At 48.4% G+C, this 19,591-nt stretch overlaps 1 protein-coding gene across 6 annotated transcripts in view; it reads left to right on the plus strand.

The window, feature by feature from the left end:
* Positions 1–19,591, plus strand: part of BOC (BOC cell adhesion associated, oncogene regulated) — an 82,918-nt gene that overhangs the window by 50,837 nt on the left and 12,490 nt on the right. For all 6 annotated transcript variants that reach the window (XM_043474856.1, XM_043474853.1, XM_043474851.1 and 3 more), the window contains 5 exons: positions 13,115–13,261; positions 15,019–15,162; positions 16,418–16,711; positions 17,060–17,332; positions 19,024–19,331. In XM_043474856.1, coding sequence (XP_043330791.1) covers positions 13,115–13,261; positions 15,019–15,162; positions 16,418–16,711; positions 17,060–17,332; positions 19,024–19,331 — 1,166 coding nt within the window. The remainder of the gene's footprint in view (positions 1–13,114; positions 13,262–15,018; positions 15,163–16,417; positions 16,712–17,059; positions 17,333–19,023; positions 19,332–19,591) is intronic.

Below are 19,591 nucleotides of genomic sequence, written 5' to 3' on the forward strand. Positions count from 1 at the left end.
GACAGGGGCCCTTTGTAACATAATTTAACCCAGGAGTGAAATGAAGAGCCAAACTGGTGTAATGGAAAAAAACATGAAACTTAAACCCAGGATCTTTTAAGTCTTAACTCTACCACTGAAGAGTTCAAGTAGCTTTGGACAAATCCCTTAATCTCTCAGATTGTCACAACTGTGAAATGAACTCAGTACTGATTACATCGTCGGTCTTATGGTTTTGTTTTTTAGAGAATCAAATGAGAGAATATATGATAGTACTGTTTTGAAGCAGGCTTTATTCACTCACCCATGTGGTCAACACATATTTGTGGAGCATCCTCTTGGAGGAGGCTTTGGGGCCCATTCTCTGTGCTGCCTAGCTCAGTTCTGGGAGCATCCCGTAGGATGACACAGTCCAGGGGCCAAAACTTCCATCTTAGCCAGAGCCAAGAGAGAGGACTGGCTTATCAGGGGCAGAGGACAAACCCATTTCCTGTGACTTTCGTAGCTCCCTCTCTACACATGTTCTCCAACCTGGATTCCCACCTCCCTGCCACTTTGAGAGCAGCCCATAGTGTCACTGCATGTATGTTGTCACTGTAGCCCAAAGAGGTGTCCATTTATGCTTTTGTTGGTTCACTGATGGGTGTTGTTGCAACCAGACAGTGTTGGCAGGCTGGGCCAATGCTGGCCCTCTGTGTGGTTAAGTTCCACCAACAGAAGCCACGTCTCTTCTTTCTCAAGCTCCCTAAACTCTGATTCCCATCAAACACTTCCTTAAGGTCTTCTATGCTGTGACCCTGAATTAGAACAGGCCACTAAGGCCAGCTGTCAACATTGTCTTAAAACATTTCTAGCTTCCTTTATCCTTGTTGTTAGTCAGGGTTCTCCAGAGAAGCAGAATCAATCACTATACACACACACATATAGACACACACATGTAATTTTAAGGCTTCCCTGGTGGCTCAGCTGGTAAAGAATCTGCCTGCAATTTAGGAGACCTGGGTTCCATCTCCAGGTTGGGAAGATCTGCTGAAGAAGGGAATGGCAACCCACTCCAGTATTCTTGCCTGGAGATGGACAGAGGAACCTGGCAGGCTACAGTCCATGAGGTCACAAAGAGTCAGACACGACTGAATGACTAAGCACATGTGTAATTTTATGGAGAACATATATATAATTATACGCACACTCACATGTATGGGGAGAGAGAGAAATAGAGAAAGAAAAAAAGAAAAAGGTTTATTTCAAAGGATTGGCTCACATGATTATGGAGGCGGGAAAGTCCAAAATCATCAGGCGAGCCAGCAGGCTGGAGATTCATGCAGTCCACTAGGGAACCAGGAAACCAACCATTCTCTAGCCCTGAGTTCAATAGCTTGATGTTTTAAAGGTTGGTGTCCTGAGAACTGGGGAGTGTTTAGAATTTACAGCAGCACAGTAAGAACTACTCTGGGCTATTGAGGATCTCTCAGTCTGATGGAGAAGATGGACTGCAGTTCCTGTTAGCCATAAAACAAGTCAGTCAGAGCCATGAGTTGCCTGAGAGACATAAACAGATTTTAATGGGAATTCAGGGGAACAGTGATTCATTTCCATTTTAGGGAATTGAGGAAGGCTCAAGGTTGAGCCTTGAAGAATGTGTGTAGGACAATCTTTATCTCCAGTGTTTTGAGTCCTCTCACCTTTCTCAGGCCTTCAACAACTAAGTTCAGCTCTCTACATTGTGCACTTAGACCTAGGCCCAGTGCTATTTCTGGGACGGTGCAGATACTTCACAGTGAGTGCAGTCAGATTCTGAAATCAGGGTGGGGTAACAAGAGACAGTCACCTGGTAGCTGTATTTCCCTAGGAGAGGAAGGGGTCTGCAGCTGAAAGCTGGGTCTGAAGCTACCCACCAGACTGAGCGTGAGTCTGCCTCCCTTGCTGGGGGAGCTCTAGACAGCTCCACATGGGGGTGTAGTTAGAAAAGGAGAACTAACTCAAGCTTGAAATGCAGCTGTTTTATGCCCATACATGCTGTGTGCTTTACTTTGCCAGTTGGACAAGAATGAAAGATACTGACAGCTAAGTCGCTTCAGTCATGTCCAACTCTTTGTGACCCACTGAAAGATAGCTTAAATGCCAAAGGTACTGAGCAACTTGAGTACCTAAATAGGAGAGGACCTATTCAGGAATACCTTACAGCTTTAGGCCAAAGTCACAGTAACTTTTTTCTGCTTTCTACTAGTACAGGCAGAAATTCACAACCTCACAGGAATCTCCTCTGGTATTCAACTTCAAAGGGCATGGGCAATACTAGTCCCATAGGTCTGGGACAAGCGCTCAGGCAAATGTGTGGTATAAGCTCAGGGCATCATGGCAGCAACTTTCTGCCCCACACAGCCAGGGTTCTAGTTCTCTATTTAGCAACAGTCAATATTTACCACACACACACAAAAAAAAGACTCAAAAATTCCATGGTGCATCTTCTACCAAGGACATGCTTAGAATTCCCCATTCCTCTCCTCAACTTATCCTTGGCACACTCAGCCGCAGGCTTTAATAAAATCCTAGGTCCATTTTCTAAGCTAAAAAAAAAGGAAGGACCACACAGTGAGTTAAGCAGGTACAACTATAGATTCAATGAGCCAGAACAGACTTGGAGAAGCCTTTTGCACAGGAAGATGAGGGAAGCGTTGATTAGTTTGCTTGAAATCCCTGGAACTCTTTAAAGAACATGATGTATGATGGTTCCTTTAAAATGAAAATGAATCAAGAGAGAAAATGAGTTCCTTTGCTCCCCTTTTTTGTGTGTAGGTGTGTAAGAGTTTAGGGATTTCCACTCTGATCTTGTTTTTAGACTTTCAACCATTTTTTGGAATCTAGTAATAGTCCCAGGAACTATAGAACAGCGAGTCTGTCTTGCAGATGGTAAAAAATGTTTAAATAAAGGACTGTCACTTAACAGGAAAAAACTGTAAGCAAAAGGGGGAAAAACTTAGGTAGAAACAGCATGTTGTTTTTCTGTAGGGACAGTTGTGCTTAATTTTTAGTGATGGTGCTCCTTTTCTACTTAAAAACATTTGAAGGAACCATAGAGTAAGACTTAGGCTACAGCGTGACACTTCAGCACACCTCTCAGCCCTGCCTCCTCCTCTAGACCCAGCAATCTGCCATTTCTTTGGCTTGTCTCTCACTTTCCCTGGGTACTCTGTCTGCCTGTAACAACTTCCTTTCCATTCCCTTTCCCAGAAAATTCCCACTTCCCTTGGGTTAATAAGTACAAGTCACTCAGTTGTGTCTGACTCTTTGCAACCCCATGGACTATATGGTCCATGGAATTCTCCAGGCCAGAATACTGGAGTGGGTAGCCTTTCTCTTCTCCAGGGGATCTTCCCAACCCAGGTCTCCCACATTGCAGGCGGATTCTTTACAGTAAAGCGTCTGCTTATAATGCAGGAGACACGGATTCAATCCCTGGGTCGGGAAGATCTCCTGGAGAAGGAAATGGCAACCCACTCCAGTATTCTTGCCTGGAAAATCCCATGAATGGAGGAGCCTGGTAGGCTACAGTCCATGGGGTCACAAAGAGTCAGACATGACTGAGCAACTTCACTTTGGGTTAAGAAATTCCTTCTCAGTGATCAACCTTCAACTATCTTCTCCTCTAGGAATCTTTTCTTGACCCCCCCTTGACTCCCCAGGTCTGGAATGGGGTCCCCTCTTCCAAGCTTCCTGCCATCCTGTGTTCACTTCTCTAGGCCTCTCCAGCCACTGTCTCTTTGCCCTTCGCCTCTGTGATCACCACACTGCGGTACACAGGGCCCGGTACACACTTGGCCTTCAGTGAATGTCTAGGGAGAGGCAGGCTTCCAGATAAGATGTGTTGAAGTCTAGAAGATCAAAAAGAGCATGCAGAAGGCAGACAAAGATTTCTTCACCAGACTGTGGTATAGTAGAAGTTTTGAGGAAGCAAATAAGAAAGGATGAAGCAACACTTGGGATATAAACAAGCTGATGATACAAATAGATTCGGGAAGAGTTTAGAAAAAATGATGGATGTCAGAAGCATAAAGCATAAAAGAGATTAAGATGTTGGAGGAAATTCTGCAACCTTTGAAGGCAGACGCCAGTGACTGTGGCTGCAGTCCTACCAGGCACCTCATAGGACCCTGTCAGAGAGGGTGGGCAGACGGCACGGGTAGTCACCACTGCTTTTAGGATTACACAGTTCCCAAGTGTGTGTGCAGGGTTGGGGCAGTAGGAACCACTGTGGACTCCACTGGCCTTAAGACACTGCCCCTACCTCTTCCACCTGGAATTCTGTTTTTTCAGGGACAAACTGAAGGACTCACGTCCATTGTTCCCCTGAACACCTTGGCCTCGGTCTTCTCTCATCTTTCTTCCTGTACAGGCCGCCAGCCTGCCAAACACTGTGCCAGGAACCAGTTCTGGCTCTGATGAGTCCAGACCACCGGGGTTCACATTAATTTTCCCATTGCTAAGTTTCTAGTTTATATTTGGTTGATCAGAGAAATGTGTGTGATGTGGGTTGCTGGCAAGTAAATCTTTTTTTCCTTCTTCTCTCTCTCCCCAGTGTATTTTTTCAAACCATTTTATTCCTTCATGTAATCCAAAAGAAACTCCCTAGTTCTGCTAGCCAGCCCTACCTCACAGCAGTTCTGGAGTCAGATAAACGGGATGGTCTACAGACGTCGTCTCTGTTCATCTGTCTGCCAGACTCAGTGGAGAAACGGCTCCCATCCTTGACTTATTTTTAAGGATTAATAGCATTTCTCGTTCTCTTATGTCTTTTTTTTTTTAATTGGTTCAAGCCAAGAAATTCCTGAAGCATTAGGCCAGTTTACTGCAAATCATTTAATGACACTGCAAACTAGGTTTTCTATTTTCCTTCTCCTTCCTCTCACACTCCTCTTTTTATGCCCTGTCTCTGGTCATGCCCACCTCCACTCTTGACTTTGATCTTCTGCCCTCTTCCCTGTGGCTCTTTCATCTCTTCTCCACCCAGAGCTTTTTCCTGCTACTCAAATCTGGGTGCACACACCTTAATTCAAAAGAAAAGAAAGAAACACACGATTTAACAACTAATGTGCTTGGCATCTGCAAAGGTGTTTTTTTTTTTTTTTTTTAACCCTCATTGGAACTGTTTTTATTTAAGTAAAAGAGAGCATGCCTTACTTTCATCAGAAAGTGTGTTTGTGAAATTTCATGTCACATTTCCATGGCTGTCAGGAGAGAGCTTTGGAGCCAGAATTGTTTATGCAGTTGAACAGGCAGAAAAAAAAATCCTCAAGAGAGCAAATGTATTTGTCCACTCTTCCAGCCTGCAAAAGGAGAAGTGCTCACTCCACCAGCCCTCCTTCAAACATGCCTGGAGATCAAGGTAACCTAATCTAGGCTGGCACACTGGTGAAGGTGGCAGGGACTACACTTAGGGACACTACTCTTTCGAATTGTGATAGCCAGCCTATGTGTTGCTTTAACTGTCTTTTCAATTAAAGTCCCCCCATGGTTAGGAACTATGTCTTTATCTTCTTGGTATCTTCTACAACTTGAGCCTGGTTGAGTAAATGAATAGTGATGTCTGGAGGGATGGTATTGTGCCAGATGCCAACTACAGAATATGCTGATTTTGCTCAGCTTTGTGGGCTCCCATTGAGTCTGACTTCAGTGGTCTGTGTGCCAAGGCTATGGACTGGTGATAGGCTCCAGAATGCATGCCTCAGAGGCCTGCCCATCCTGCAATCAACCCTATTCAGTCATCAAGAGCAGACAGTTCTATCTCTAAAGGCAGCACCGTCAGGCTCCAGCCTCCACTCCACTTCTGCAGTCCATCACCATGGCTTTCCACTTGTAGAGAATTTTCTTTCAGAGGTTTGATCTAGGGGTCATGCCAAGCCATGGCTCCTCAGGTGACTTGGAGACCAGGAGTTATGCTGTGATTCTCTTCCCATCCATGAAGTAGTTCAGGGCAAAGAGCCCACCCAGAGAGGCAGGTGGGACCCTTCCCCTGCTCAGACACCACCTCCAAGTCCATCCATAGAACAGTGAGCAATGCACTCTTAATTTTACTCACCTTGTACCTCTGCTACCTTTCAAAAGGCACAGGGCCAGGCCACAGGGTCAGTGTGTCACTGGGGTACTCCATTAGGTGAAATCTTTCTACACTTTGTAACACTGGCTGTAGACACAGGAAGCCAGTACAGGGACAAGTTGAGCCCTGGAGGCAGGAGAGCTGGGAGATGGAACGATCAGTCAGCCCAAACTTGCTGATGGCCATGAGGCTGCCCAGCCGCCCTCACTGGCAGCACTGCCAAGTGAGCCCAGTGTGGTGCCCCCACAATCAGTGGATCACATCCAGGCCTCAACAGATGAATGCAGGCTTGTCCTGTGAGCCCTGAGAACAGTCAGGAGAGAAGGGCAAGACTGACCAGACACAAAAAATGCCTGGATGGATTAAAAGCCAGAATGTTTGTAATCGTTCAGCTGAGCTGATGGAGATGGAGATTTTGGTAACTCTAGGCAGCCTCTATCTGAAGGCACTGTCTTACCTGACTTCTTTCTTGAGCAGAATTGCACTTTTAATTTGCACCCTAAGGGAGGATGCTTCCCTGGTAGCTCAGCCGGTAAAGAATCCACCTGCAATGTAGGAGACCCCGGTTCAATTCCTGGGTCAGGTAGATCAGCTGGAGAAGGGAACGGCTACCCACTCCAGTATTCTAGTATTCTGGCCTGGAGAATTCCATGGACTGTGTAGTCCACGGGGTCACAAAGAGTCAGACACGACTGAATGACTTGCACTTTGAAGGGAGGACTCAGGGAGAAGAGGATCAAATGAGGAAACTCCTTGAAAGTAAAGGTTAGGTTTAATGTTTACATTGGGGCATTTTGTGGAGGCACAAGGCACCATGTGGTGAGGCATGGAAAGTATGTAAGAATTGAAGGATGAGCCTATAATGAAAATCTAACAATTGTGTATTATGAGAATGTGAAAACAAGCACTAAATATTGTGATATAATTCATAGATCTACTGAACCTTTTATTCATAAAGGAAAGATCAAGGCTAGAAGGTGGAGAGAAAGAGAGAAAGTAAGTCAAAGGGGGCTCAAGATAAAACTTGTCAATTTGTAGTTTCACGAATGATCCTCACGGTGATAGCCACACTCACATGCCTCTAAAAGTTGTTATTTTCCTTCTTTTTTTCCCCACGGGCAAGAAGGTAGGAGCCTGATGTACCCTGGGAATGTGAAAACTCAGAGCACGTTACATGATTGTATCTGAACAGATCCCTGTCACCTGTGTATCCAAAGCTCCGACGGAAGTGATTTATCAGAAGATACATGTTCTGTTAAGAAATTGAGTGCTTAGAAGGCAGGGAGCTGGGCAGGGTTCTGTATGGAGCCTAAGATTTTAGGACTGTCTCAGAAAGCAAAAAGTTCTGGGACTAATAAAGAAGGTCTGTAAACTCAAGAGATGGCCCCAAAGACCAGGACTTCTGACCTGTTTGTTGAGAGCTGAGGAACAAGAGTGGGCCTCGCAGCATTTGATTAGTGCAGACAAGTTAATAAAATAGCTAGAAGAATACACAGAGAGGATGCAAAAGAAGGGTCTGAGGGAAGGTAAGAGGATTAAAGCTGCAAAAACATTCCTCTAATGGATTTCTCAAACACACCAGCCAACAGGCAAGGGCAGGTGTCCTGTCAAACCATTTCCCCCATGAAACCTGATCCATCATTCTGCAGTGAGGCTGGAGGCCTGCTAACCCCATTTGTAACTGAAGGGCCTGCCCCTTATTCCCTGGGAAGTGCTCTGAGCTTTGCAGACAAAGGGGCCTGCGAACAGGCTGGTTTCCTTCATATGCAGCCACCTAGATCTCTCTGCATCTGCCTCTCATCTGGTGGCTGATTAGGCTGTTATTGATCATGAAGCCTCTGCCCCTCCCTGGCCTCCTTCCTGCCCAATAAATACTAGAAAAGGGGGTACTCTGAGTTTCAGATCGCTCATCACTTCATTACTCTGCCTTTGATCCCTTAGTGACACTCAACTTTTGCTCCACCAGCCAAATTGGGAGCATTTATCCAGTGAAGCAACAACTAAAGCTTAAGCTCAGGGTGTGGGGTGGGGGGAGGACAGAGCCCGGGACCCAACTGCTGCTTACTTGTTTTGAAGCCAGTAGGCTTGCCTGCCAGTCGGCCCTTGAGGGGAGGGGTGTCCTGGGTCCTGCCTGCCTGGGCTGTTGTGCACATGTTGGCATCAGAACAGGAGGGCTGTCTGGCTGCCCAGCTGACCAGCGCCCAGCTTTGTGCCTCCCTCACTGCACAGCCCACTGTCTCCAACCCAGCATTAAATCCGGGGGATGCACAGAAGGCCCCCAGAGGGGCCTAGGGGTGTGTAGCATTTTCCAGTCTTGAGTCAGTGAGGTGTGTACATGGAGGAGAGTGTGCTCTGTGCACAGATAAGTTCTCAGTTACAGGGGGCAGGAGCCCGGGGCTAAGCTGGAAATGGCATTCTGATGCCAGACTCCTTTCAGTTACTCATATCTTTCTTGCAAAATGCTGTTAGGCTTAAGTATATTCTTGCTTGAGGCAGATTTTCTTGGAATGAAGTAAAGGAAGAGGGTGAAACAAAAACTCAAAAACTCTTGGTGGAGTAGTTTTAGATTTATTAGACCATGCAAGACACATGCTTCTCAGTGACTGAGGAATTTTCCAGATGCCCCTGAGCTCACATGCTTACTGCTCTCTCTGTGGGGAGTCTCCTGACTTGGCAGGTATGCTGTGCTGAGGAGGATTAAGGCTTTTGCATTGCTGAGGTACTTTGCTTATGAAAAGCAGGTAGTAACATCCAGCTAGAAATCCCAGAGCACAGGCTGTTCACCCTTTCCCACAGTCTACCATCCTCCTCACTGAGAGAAAATGCATCCACTCTCTTGGATGAGAGGTTCAGCCAGGACTGGGCTATGGGTTTTGGGGGGCTCAGTGCAATGTGAAAATATGAGGTCCCTTGGTCAAATGTTATTTAAAATTTCAAGTCAGTGATAGCAGAGCATTAAACCAAGCGTTGGCCTCTTCCAAGTGAGGGGCCTGGCACAGCTGCACAGGTTGCATGCCGACAAAGCTGGCCTTGAGCACTGTCTTTCAAACTTCATTCAACAAGGACTCAATGAACGTGGTACCTCCTGAAGACTGTGCAGTGGGGCTTGGGGCTGGGGCATAGAGTGCAAAATTGAAAGTTTGCCCATTAGGAATTTGCAATTTAGTCAGGGCTGGATATCACCAACGCAGCTTCCCTCAGCTTCCCTCATAGCTCAGTTGGTAAAGAATCTGCCTGCAATGCAGGGGACCCAGGTTTGATTCCTGGGTTGGGAAGATCCCCTGGAGAAGGAAATGGCAACCCACTCCTATATTCTGTCCATGAAGAATCCCATAGACAGAGGAGCCTGGCAGGCTACAGTCCATGGGGTTGCAAGAGTCAGACACGACTTAAGAGACTAAACCACCATCACCAACACAAAATTAAATAATGATGAGATGATTCCTTAAAAACCCAGAAGGCTCCACACCCACCCAAAGGAAGGAATCCATGAGAGATCTCACCTTGACCCACAGGAACCACTTATGTTCTGCCTGGAAAGTGAAATGGGACTATAGAGATGAACCATGCATTCTGTCATCATTTTTACCATACCACTTGGTGAATAGCATATATTTCTTCTCGTGTTATTTTCATTTCAGTTATTGTATTCTTCAACTCTGGTTGTGCTTTTTACTTTCTAATTCTTTGTTAAAAAGCATCCTGTAACTTCTCATCCATTCTTTTCTCAAGTTCTTGGATCATCTTTAGAGTCATTGCTCTAAACTCTTTCTTGGTAGATTGCCTGTCTCCACATCACTCATTTGTTCTGTAGGGGATTCCTATGTTTGTATGTATGTGGAAGGTTAGTTATGTCTCTCAACCTTGGAGAAGTGGCCCTCTGTAAGGGATTCCCATGTATCTCAGCCTTACACTCCCCTCTTGTCACCCTATGGCCAGGGACCAGCAGGTCCCAGGGGAGGTTCTGACCTGTGTTTGCAGACTCAGTTCCACAGGATGTGTGACTGTATTTTTCTTGCTTTCTGGTGTCTGCCCTCCCAGTGTGTGACTCTGGGCTAGAGGCTTCTGCAGGCTTTCTAGTGGGAGGGTCTGGCGCCTGTCTACTGGTGGGTGGAATTGGGTCTTGGCCCTCTGGGGGTCAGGACCATATTTAAAGGTGCTGTGTGCTCAGGAAATCTTTATTTTCAAAACATTTATTTATTTGGCTGCATCACGTCTTAGTTGCAGTGCCTAGGATCTTCATTGAGTCATATGGGACCACGCAGTGCACAAACTCTGTGCGTGCAGGTGCAGTAGTTGCTCTGAGGCATGTGGGATCTTAATTCCCCAACCAGGGATCCAACCCGCGTCCCCTGCATTGCAAGGTGGATTCTTAACCATTGGACCACCAGGGAAGCCTCTCAGGAAGTCTTTAGGCCACCTGCCTGCTAATGGGTGGGACCATGTGTTCTTACCCTGTTGGTTGTTTGGTGTGAGGTGTCCCAGCACTGGAGCCTACAAGTATTGGGTGGGGTCAGGTCCCAGTTTTAATATCCCAACAAGATGTCAGCCTTCAGGTGAGTACTCCTGGATATGTTCGCCACCAGCTTTTATGTCCTAAGTGAGAGCCAGAGCCATCTCCTGCCTCCCTGGAAGGCCCTCTAAGACCAGCAGGTAGATTTGGGCCAGGCTCCTGTGAAGTCACTACTTTTGTCCTGGGTCCTGGTGTGCATAAGACCTTGTATGCATCCTCCAAGAATGGATCTCGATTTCCCCAAGTCCTGTGGCACTTCTGCTATCAAGCCCCACTGGCCTTCAAGGCCAAATGCTCTGGGGGCTCCTGCTCATCATACCAGACCTCCCAAGCTGGGGAGCCTGCCATGACCTCAGTACTCTACTCTCACTCCTATAGGAGAATTTCTTTGGCAAAATAATTCTCCAGTTTGTGGGTTGCCCACCTTGGGAATATGGGATTCAATTATATCTCAAGTGTACCCCTCCTACCATCTTGTAGTGGTTTCTTTGTGTTTGGATGTAGAATATCTTTTTTGGTAGGTTCCAGACTTTTTTTATTGATGTTTGTTCAGCAGTTAGGTATGATTTTGGTATTTTCATGGGAGGAGGTGAGCTCAAGGTCTTCTATGCTGCCATTTATCCTAACAACATGTATTTCTTATTTCACATTTATTAGACCTGTTTTACCTCTTTCCTGTGACCCTGAAAGTAAACAACTCAAGAAACATTCTATTTTCAAAATATCCACACTTAGATAAAGATTGGCCACACTTGGATAAACAGTTGATGGAAAATTTGTTGCACTAAGCCCTTGAGCTCATAATGTCAACCCAGCTCAACTACAAAATCTGAGTTCACAAAATAACATGCATGGGCATCTTGTACCTGACCGGAGGGGCCCAGCTCCAAGATAAACATTCATTTGGTCATCTAGCATTCACTGAGCATCTACTTAGGCCAGAGGACAAGATAACAAGACGTGGTCCGTGACCCTAAAAAGTTCACAGTTCAATATTGGAATCAAAGGGGCAATGATCCTTTCATAGAAATAAAAGGGCTTTCCTGTGGCTCTGGCTTGACTTCACTAAGAGCTTCTAGAAAGTTACGTTAAGTGGGAAACCTCCTGACCTCACTGAGCGCCATGATCACAGGGCTCTCCTTGGTGACAGTAGTTTGTTTTTGGTAATTACCTCATGTGTTCTGTGAGAAACCTGACTCCCAACTACTGCTGTTGCCTTGTCTGGGAACGAACCACACAGGCAGGTGGAGGTAACTGCAGTTACAGTGTGATGGTATCAGTTCTCAAGAGCTGAGTAGAATGTGGTGTGGTCAGCACTCAGGGTGCCTCCAGGGCTTTCTAAGCACCTTTGTGGGGAGAGTGTCTGGGTAAATATTTTCATCTCTCTTATCTTATTCTCTACTAGTTTTATTTCCTCTCTTAAATTCAGCTACAGTCCTGAAAACCGAATTTGGCATGTGGTTTTGTTGCACAAATAGCCCATTTTGTTCAGGGACATCAGTGATTTGGCTTCAAACAGAGAGAGTTTTGTTGTGTGGGCTGTTGGATTGTTTGGGAAACATCCTGCTTTTGTTCCAGATGGATCTCCATCCAATTCAGTTTAAATCCCATCTTCCTGCCACCAAGGCAAGTTAGAAGAGACTGCAGCCTGGTGTCAGGACCTCGGTTCCCCTGCATTCCACTGCCATTAAACCCCACTGGGGACATTCCTCTTTGCCTTAGAAAACCCTTTGGGTATCCACAGTCTCCATCCCCAGCCCAGAGACAGAATTAGCCATGACATGACATACTGTAGGCTCTTAGTTTCTGTGGATGGGAAACCCAAGGTTACGTAGGCTGACTATAAGCACTGTACAACACAATTTTATATAAGGGACTTGAGTATCTCCATTTTAGTAGCCACTGGGGCACCTGGAACCAATCCCCAAGGATACTGGGGGAGGACCACATAGCTTGTACATAGCAGAAATCAGCCTTCTGGTTTTAACTATGGTTGGCCATTAAGCAGAATATCAGGCCTTTCACTTTTTGATGTGGATGTCTGATTAGAAGGTTATTCTTGACTGAACTGGAAAAAAGACATAAGCATTCTCTGTCATTGTTCCTTTCGGTCTCTGTGAGCTGTGCCAGGACATTTGTGCCTTGACCATGATCCATTTCTAGCCAGGTTCAGTGTGGCCAATGGGCCTAGGCCCCTTGCTGCATTAGGTCAATGTAAGAGAAGAGGCTGGTCTGTGTCACAGGCACCACTTGATGGAATTCTCTACGCTTACCCACCGGCAGCTTATATACACCCAGTTGTACTCACATGCAGTGATGCAAGCCACACATTCCCTCCTGTAAACTCTAGGCCACAAAAGGCTGGAGGAAGGACTCAGAGCACCCCCAGAGGACTCCTCAATGTGTGAGGTTCTTGCTGCTGTCGACTGTGACTAAAGACACTGAGGCACAAGCCCAGCCTGAAACAGCACACTGTTCACCTCTCTCTTCTATCTAGGCCCAACCAGCCCCTTCTCTTCTCTCCACAGATCTCCAGGACTTCAAGTTAGATGTGCAGCATGTGATTGAAGTCGATGAGGGGAACACAGCGGTCATCGCCTGCCACCTTCCCGAGAGCCATCCAAAAGCCCAGGTCCGGTACAGTGTCAAACAGGAGTGGCTGGAGGCCTCCCGGGGTGAGTAAACAAGCAGGAGCCCGGAGGTCGGGGCCAGAAGGGAAGTTGGTGCCTCTACAGCGCCTCCCAAACCCTGTCAATGCCCCACAGCACCCTCCCCTCAGCCATCTACTACCCTAAGATGCAGCTCTGCGGGATACTGAAGGGCCTCAGAGTGGAGGTCCCCTGAACCTATCACAAGGAATCTCCTCATCCTTTGAGGCCCTGCCAGATGTTGCTGAGCTGTTGCCACTGGATCAGAGCTCTCAGCTCGGAGTTCTAGACCCTCCCCGTGCCATCTTCCTGCCACCAGGCGCTCACCGGAAGACTGCCTGATGAGCCAGATGTTCCTAGAGCTGTGGGCTCCCTGGTGGGAGGTGGGGCTCTTCCCTGCACAGTAGAGCTGTTTCTCTAGTGGAATCTGAGGTTTTCCCTCTCCCTGTCTTCCTGGTGTTGCAGCCATCACAGCTTCCTGCTCAGGCCATGGTGGGCATGACAGCTGGTCCAGGGGAGACCGAGTGTTCATCTGCAGAGTGCCCACAGGGCACTTCCTCCCACAGATGACCTGCACTTAAGGCCAAGGAGACCCTATGGCTGGACCCTACACCTCAAATGTATACCTTTTAAAATGTCCTAGAGATTTTTAAATATTTTTGTTAACTTTCTGGTTATGTAAGGAGTATATGTTTACTATAGAAAACACAAAAAAGCATTTTTTAAAAGATCAAAAGTCTAATCCTGCCACTCAGAAATAACCAGAGATTAGAGTATGAATGTCTACTGTCTGTGGCAGTGGCCCCTAGAGGAGGCCTGCCCATCCCACAAGAATCAAGGTCTTTTTCCTTCCTATTTGGCATTTGCTTAAGCAGTTCACACCTAGGGCGGCCCAGTGACAGGCAGGCACCAGATTCAACGAGCCAGATTGCAGGGACATCCAGATGACCAAGGGCAGGCCACCAGAAAGCTCAGCGCTGATGACCAGTGCTTTGCCTGTCAGGAAGCCAAACACTATCCTAGTTGCCAGGTGTGCAGATACTATGAATCTGTCCCCTGTGGACAGAGGCTGAACTCAGCCCTGGGACCCCACCCCTGTGACACCTTGATGCGAAAGCAGACAGAGCCTAACAGGCCAGTGATGCAGAGGGAAGGGCTTCCAAGGTATTCATGGAGAGGGCTAGGGTTGGGGATTAGAATATTCCTCCTTGGCTGTAGAAGTTCAGCAGTGAGATGGCTCAGAGTTGTGACCATGACAAAGACTGATGGGAAATTCTGAAGGCAATTCCCTCCTTCCTGGTGCCTTGGAGGAATAATCAGCTCATATCCCATGTCTGCAGCACGGCCTCTCGGTCCTAACAAAAGTGTCTGAGGCAGCACACATCATGCCATCTTACAAGTGAAGAAACAGGATTTGAGAGGTTAACCTGCCCAAGATGACACAGTTAGTATATGGCAGATCCCAAATCCTGCTTCCTTTCCGTGCTTCTTGGGAACCCTTGAAAATAAGAATTGTTCCTCCACAGGCCTGTGTACAAACTCAGGGTGGTGGGGGGGTGTCAGCTAGCCAGTTTGTTAGCTGGTTGTGTAGTGTCACTCCTGGCACTTCTGTACCACTTGGTGTGAGGTTTCATGGGGAGAGCAGCGTTGTCAGTTTGGACTTGTTGGGACTCGGGTCAGCTCCTGGCTTCTGCCCTACCTGCCCTGAACCTTTGTGGGAGCTGCTGGGTGCACTGTTCCGGGCCCACACTCACCCCTTGCCCCCTGCCTTGTCCTCTCCTCAGATAACTACCTGATCATGCCATCGGGGAACCTCCAGATCGTGAACGCCAGCCAGGAGGACGAGGGAATGTACAAGTGCGCCGCCTACAACCCGGTGACGCAGGAAGTGAAGACCTCAGGCTCCAGCGACAGGCTGCGCGTGCGCCGTAAGGGGCGGGTCTCACTGATGGGGGCGGGGGCCGCTGGTGGGACATCCTGGACTCGGGATTCAGCGGCCAGCCTCTCTCTGCTTGTGGCCCTCGGGCTTGGTTAGGAGCCGGGGGTGGCCGAGCTCACTGGTCGTGTCAGCGCCCTGTGAGGGACGTCGTCTGATTCCCTGCCTGTTGAGAGCTTTCCTCCGTTGTGGTACTTTCAGAGGAGGGGGACGGTTTGGGATGTGTGTTTTGGGGCAGGACAAACGACAGGAGCATTTGTGCCTGTGTGAGGCCACCAGGCGTGCCTTGCACTCCTCTGTTTGCACTGCAGAAGCGCCCAGCATCTCTCTCTGGGGACAATCCCTGGAGGCCCACGTCACTCTCCATTTCTGTGAGAACAACGGCTGCCTTGGCTGAGCGAGTCCTGTGCGGCAGGCGTTTTTCCATGTTCCCGTGGTATTCAGTAGAGTGACATCTTATGTGGAATTAGAGTTTAGAATTGGCACCAGTTGCAGATTTACCATGAAACTAATGAAGCAAAACTTAAGTGGGTCCTTGCTCACCTAATTTTGTATCTGTAATACTGTATTTTTCTTCAAGAGGGACTCCCAGCTGTGTAAGTTTCAGATCTTAACAAACGCTGGAGCTGCCCTTGGTTGGTGTGTAAAGAAATATCACACTTAGTATGCTTCTTGTGGGGTTCTGAGAAAGGTCCAGTGTAGGAGAGCAGCTCTCCTCTCCATCAGTTCTGTGCAGTTTCTACCTCACATTAAAAAAAGCTCTCCGCTTCCTCAGCTGAGCAACTGATGAAATACTTGATCGGCTTTTGGATATGAGAAATGCATTTCTTTAAACCAGAAAGTGTTTCCCAGGTGGCACTAGTGGTAAATAACCTGTCTGCCAGTGTAGGAGACATAAGAGATGCAGGTTTCATCCCTGGGTCAGGAAGATCCCCTGGAGGAGAGCATGATAAACCACTCCAGTATTCTTGCCTGGAGAATCCCATGGAATGAGGAGCCTGGCGGGCTATAGTCCATAGGGTTGCAAAGAGTCAGACACGACTAAAGCAACTTAGCACACACACAAACCATAGATTTAAAGATCTATCCCACTCAGCCCAGCAGGATGCTCACCACCAGGCTGTCTGATTCCAATTCCAACCTTCCACGCTGCCTCCTGGGGTTGGGCTACCCAAAACAGGGTGGAGGGGATCCTCTGCACCCCATCCTGGTCCCATACATGGTCCTTTCTCTCTTCGCCCCTCCAGGCTCCACTGCCGAGGCTGCCCGCATCATCTACCCACCAGAGGCCCAGACCATTGTTGTCACCAAAGGCCAGAGTCTCATCCTGGAGTGTGTGGCCAGCGGGATCCCACCCCCGAGGGTTACCTGGGCCAAGGATGGCTCCAGTGTTGCCAGCTACAACAAGACACGTTTCCTGTTGAGCAACCTCCTCATCGACACCACCAGTGAGGAGGACTCTGGGACCTACCGCTGCATGGCCGACAATGGGGTTGGGGAGCCCGGGGCCGCGGTCATCCTCTACAATGTCCAGGTGTTTGGTAAGTGCCTTCTGCAGACCTTCTTCTCCTTGGCCATCTCTTATCTGCATAGCCTCTCTAGAAGCTCATAAGCAAGGTTCAGATAGGGTCACATGCCTTTTGAGAGATCACATGCCGAGTGAGTGAGTGGGGAAGAACTGAGAGGCCTTGGCTCCCAGGGACCAGGATGTAGGGGCTGGCAGTCCTTCCCAGTTGTGACTCTGATGGAGGAGTTGTGGGGCCTTTCCTCTCCTCTACGAGTGTCATGGAGAAGGAGCAAGGTTTTCCCCATAGCAGTCCCCTCCCCAGCCTGTCTGGGCCGGGTTGAAGGACTCTGCCTTCCTTATCTCTGCTCTGGTTTCTTGGCAGAACCCCCCGAGGTCACCATGGAGCTGTCCCAGCTGGTCATCCCTTGGGGCCAGAGCGCCAAGCTCACCTGTGAGGTGCGTGGGAACCCCCCGCCCTCCGTGCTGTGGCTGAGGAACGCTGTGCCCCTCACCTCCAGCCAGCGCCTCCGACTATCTCGTCGGGCCCTGCGGGTGGTCAGCATGGGGCCCGAGGACGAAGGTGTCTACCAGTGCATGGCCGAGAATGAGGTTGGGAGCGCCCACGCTGTGGTCCAGCTGAAGACCGCCAGGCCAGGTGAGTGCAGTCCAAGGGACTGGGACTCCAGCTGAACATTTACAGAACTTAAAGAAACCCAACTTAAAACCCCTATGTATACAATAAATAAAAGTGGCTTTAAATATAATATATAAATGGTTCATTTGTACTATTGAAAATCTGCACTTCTGACTTGTTAGTAAGTTAATATAAATTTGAACTTACAGCTAATAATGTTAGCTGCTCAGTTGTTGTCACAGAGTCATGCACGACTGAGCAACTAACACAGTTAAGTTCAAATTTACATTAACTTACTAATAAGTCAGAATTGCAGATTTTCAGTAGTGCAAATAACCTATTTAAATACTGTATTAAAAACTTCTGGTTTTCAGAATCTCTTGAGTTCCTAGAGTTCCATAGAACCCAGTTTGACAACCACTGGTCTAACACAAAGCAAAGCATGTCTGTCTTTCTTAGCTTGATTCATTTCAGTTGACATGTGCGTAGATCATAATTTTAATAATTGCTTGGCAAAGACCAAGTGTCTCCATATAAGTAACAGGCTAGTATGTTTTGGTCTACACAGATTGAACTGCTGTTTGCTCAGCACTGGTCTAGGCAATGTGGGGGATGCAGAGAATGTAATAAACACTCTGCCCTCAAGAACGTTCCTAGGAAGGAAATAAAACTTATCAAAGAATCAACTGGAGAAAAATACAACCAGGAATAACGCTGAGTCAGGAGCCAACCTCCTGTGGTGCAGGAGGTCAGGTAATAAAAACTGTCGTGGTCTGTGTGCAGGGTGGAAAAGAATTTCTGGACTTGAGGCAGAAATAGAGGAGACTAAAGTTTACTAGAGTGGGAGACGCTGTTAGAACAGTGGGCCGGCTCAAGGGAGAGCCGAACCCTTTCACAGGCTAGTAGTCAACTTTTATAGCCTCAAGACAGAGAAGATTCCTACTGCAGTGGTGGCATTAAGTGATTGGTTAGGATGCTATAGGATGGATAATAGGGTGGTTATTTTACCTAATATGGGGTCAGGGAACTGGCAGGTTTAGATCCAGAGACCCATGGCAACAGTTGCTATGGAGCTTGGTCAGTTCCAGAGATTTTTATCTTGTGAACTTGGTACAGGGCTTCACACCTGTGATCTTGGTATAGGGCTCCACAGAAACTAGTGTTGGCAGAGTCCATGGACCCTTCCTGAAGGGAGTGAGGCCCCTCCTACTTCTGAGAGTCTCAGACACATTTACATTCACAGCTCACATCTCCAGGTCCCCACAGTGGAGCAGGAAGAGGACCACACTGTGCCATGGTACAGATCCCACAGTGAGAGGGGGCCACGTCCGCATAGCACCCCCACACACACACACACACAAACACTCACAGATAAGAGAAAGAGGGCTCCCAGAACCTTGAGAGCAAATTGAGATAGTTCACTTAAGACACACTTGAATGCAGGAAAACAGGCTGGTGGCAGGAAGCCTGGGAGGGGCCCTCAGGCTGCCTTTCCACCCTGGCAGGGCAGGGTCACAACCCTCCATCCCCACAGAGCCTGGCAGAGTATTGAGGGGACTGATGTCACCTCAGGTCCCCAGCCCAGGGCTCTTCTTGCCCTAGCAGCTCTCCCTCTGACTTATCTCCCTGTTTTCTCTGTGGGGGGATGGCTGAGCAAGCGGCCAGGGGACTAACTGCTTGTCCCTACCTTCTCCCTCCTGCTCGTCCTCCAGGCACCACCCTGAGACCGTGGTGGGATGCTCAGTCGGCCACTGTCACACCTCCAGTGCCACCCTCCAGACCTGGCGGCCCTGACCAGATGCCCGAGGGCCACCCAGGGCTATTGAGGCCCCCAGCATCAGTGCAGCCAGCCTCCCCACAGTGTCCCGGGGGTCAGGGGCCAGTGGCCCCTGCCGAGGCTCCCATCATCCTCAGCTCGCCCCGCACGTCCAAGACTGACTCATACGAACTGGTGTGGCGGCCTCGGCATGAGGGCAGCAGCCGGGCACCGGTCCTCTACTACGTAGTGAAACACCGCAAGGTATGACATCTGGTGTTGTGGCCACCTCACTGTGAGGCTGGCTGGGGTATCTGCACCCTGTCCATCTCCCATTGAACTCCTAAAGCCTGCAGGTGGTCTCCAAGGCTGATCACAACCTTCTGTGCCCTCCAGCGTACTTTTCTACCACCTCTCGGGAAGCTGGCTATGAGTTGGGTGTTGGGGCCCTAAGAGGCTCAGGAAAAAGCCATGGGTGTGCCTCTAGGTCTCAGGCCCGCCAACCAGCTTCCAGTTCCAAGGGG

The sequence above is a fragment of the Cervus canadensis genome, chromosome 7 (genome assembly GCF_019320065.1).
Source record: "Cervus canadensis isolate Bull #8, Minnesota chromosome 7, ASM1932006v1, whole genome shotgun sequence".
Classification (NCBI taxonomy): domain Eukaryota; kingdom Metazoa; phylum Chordata; class Mammalia; order Artiodactyla; family Cervidae; genus Cervus; species Cervus canadensis.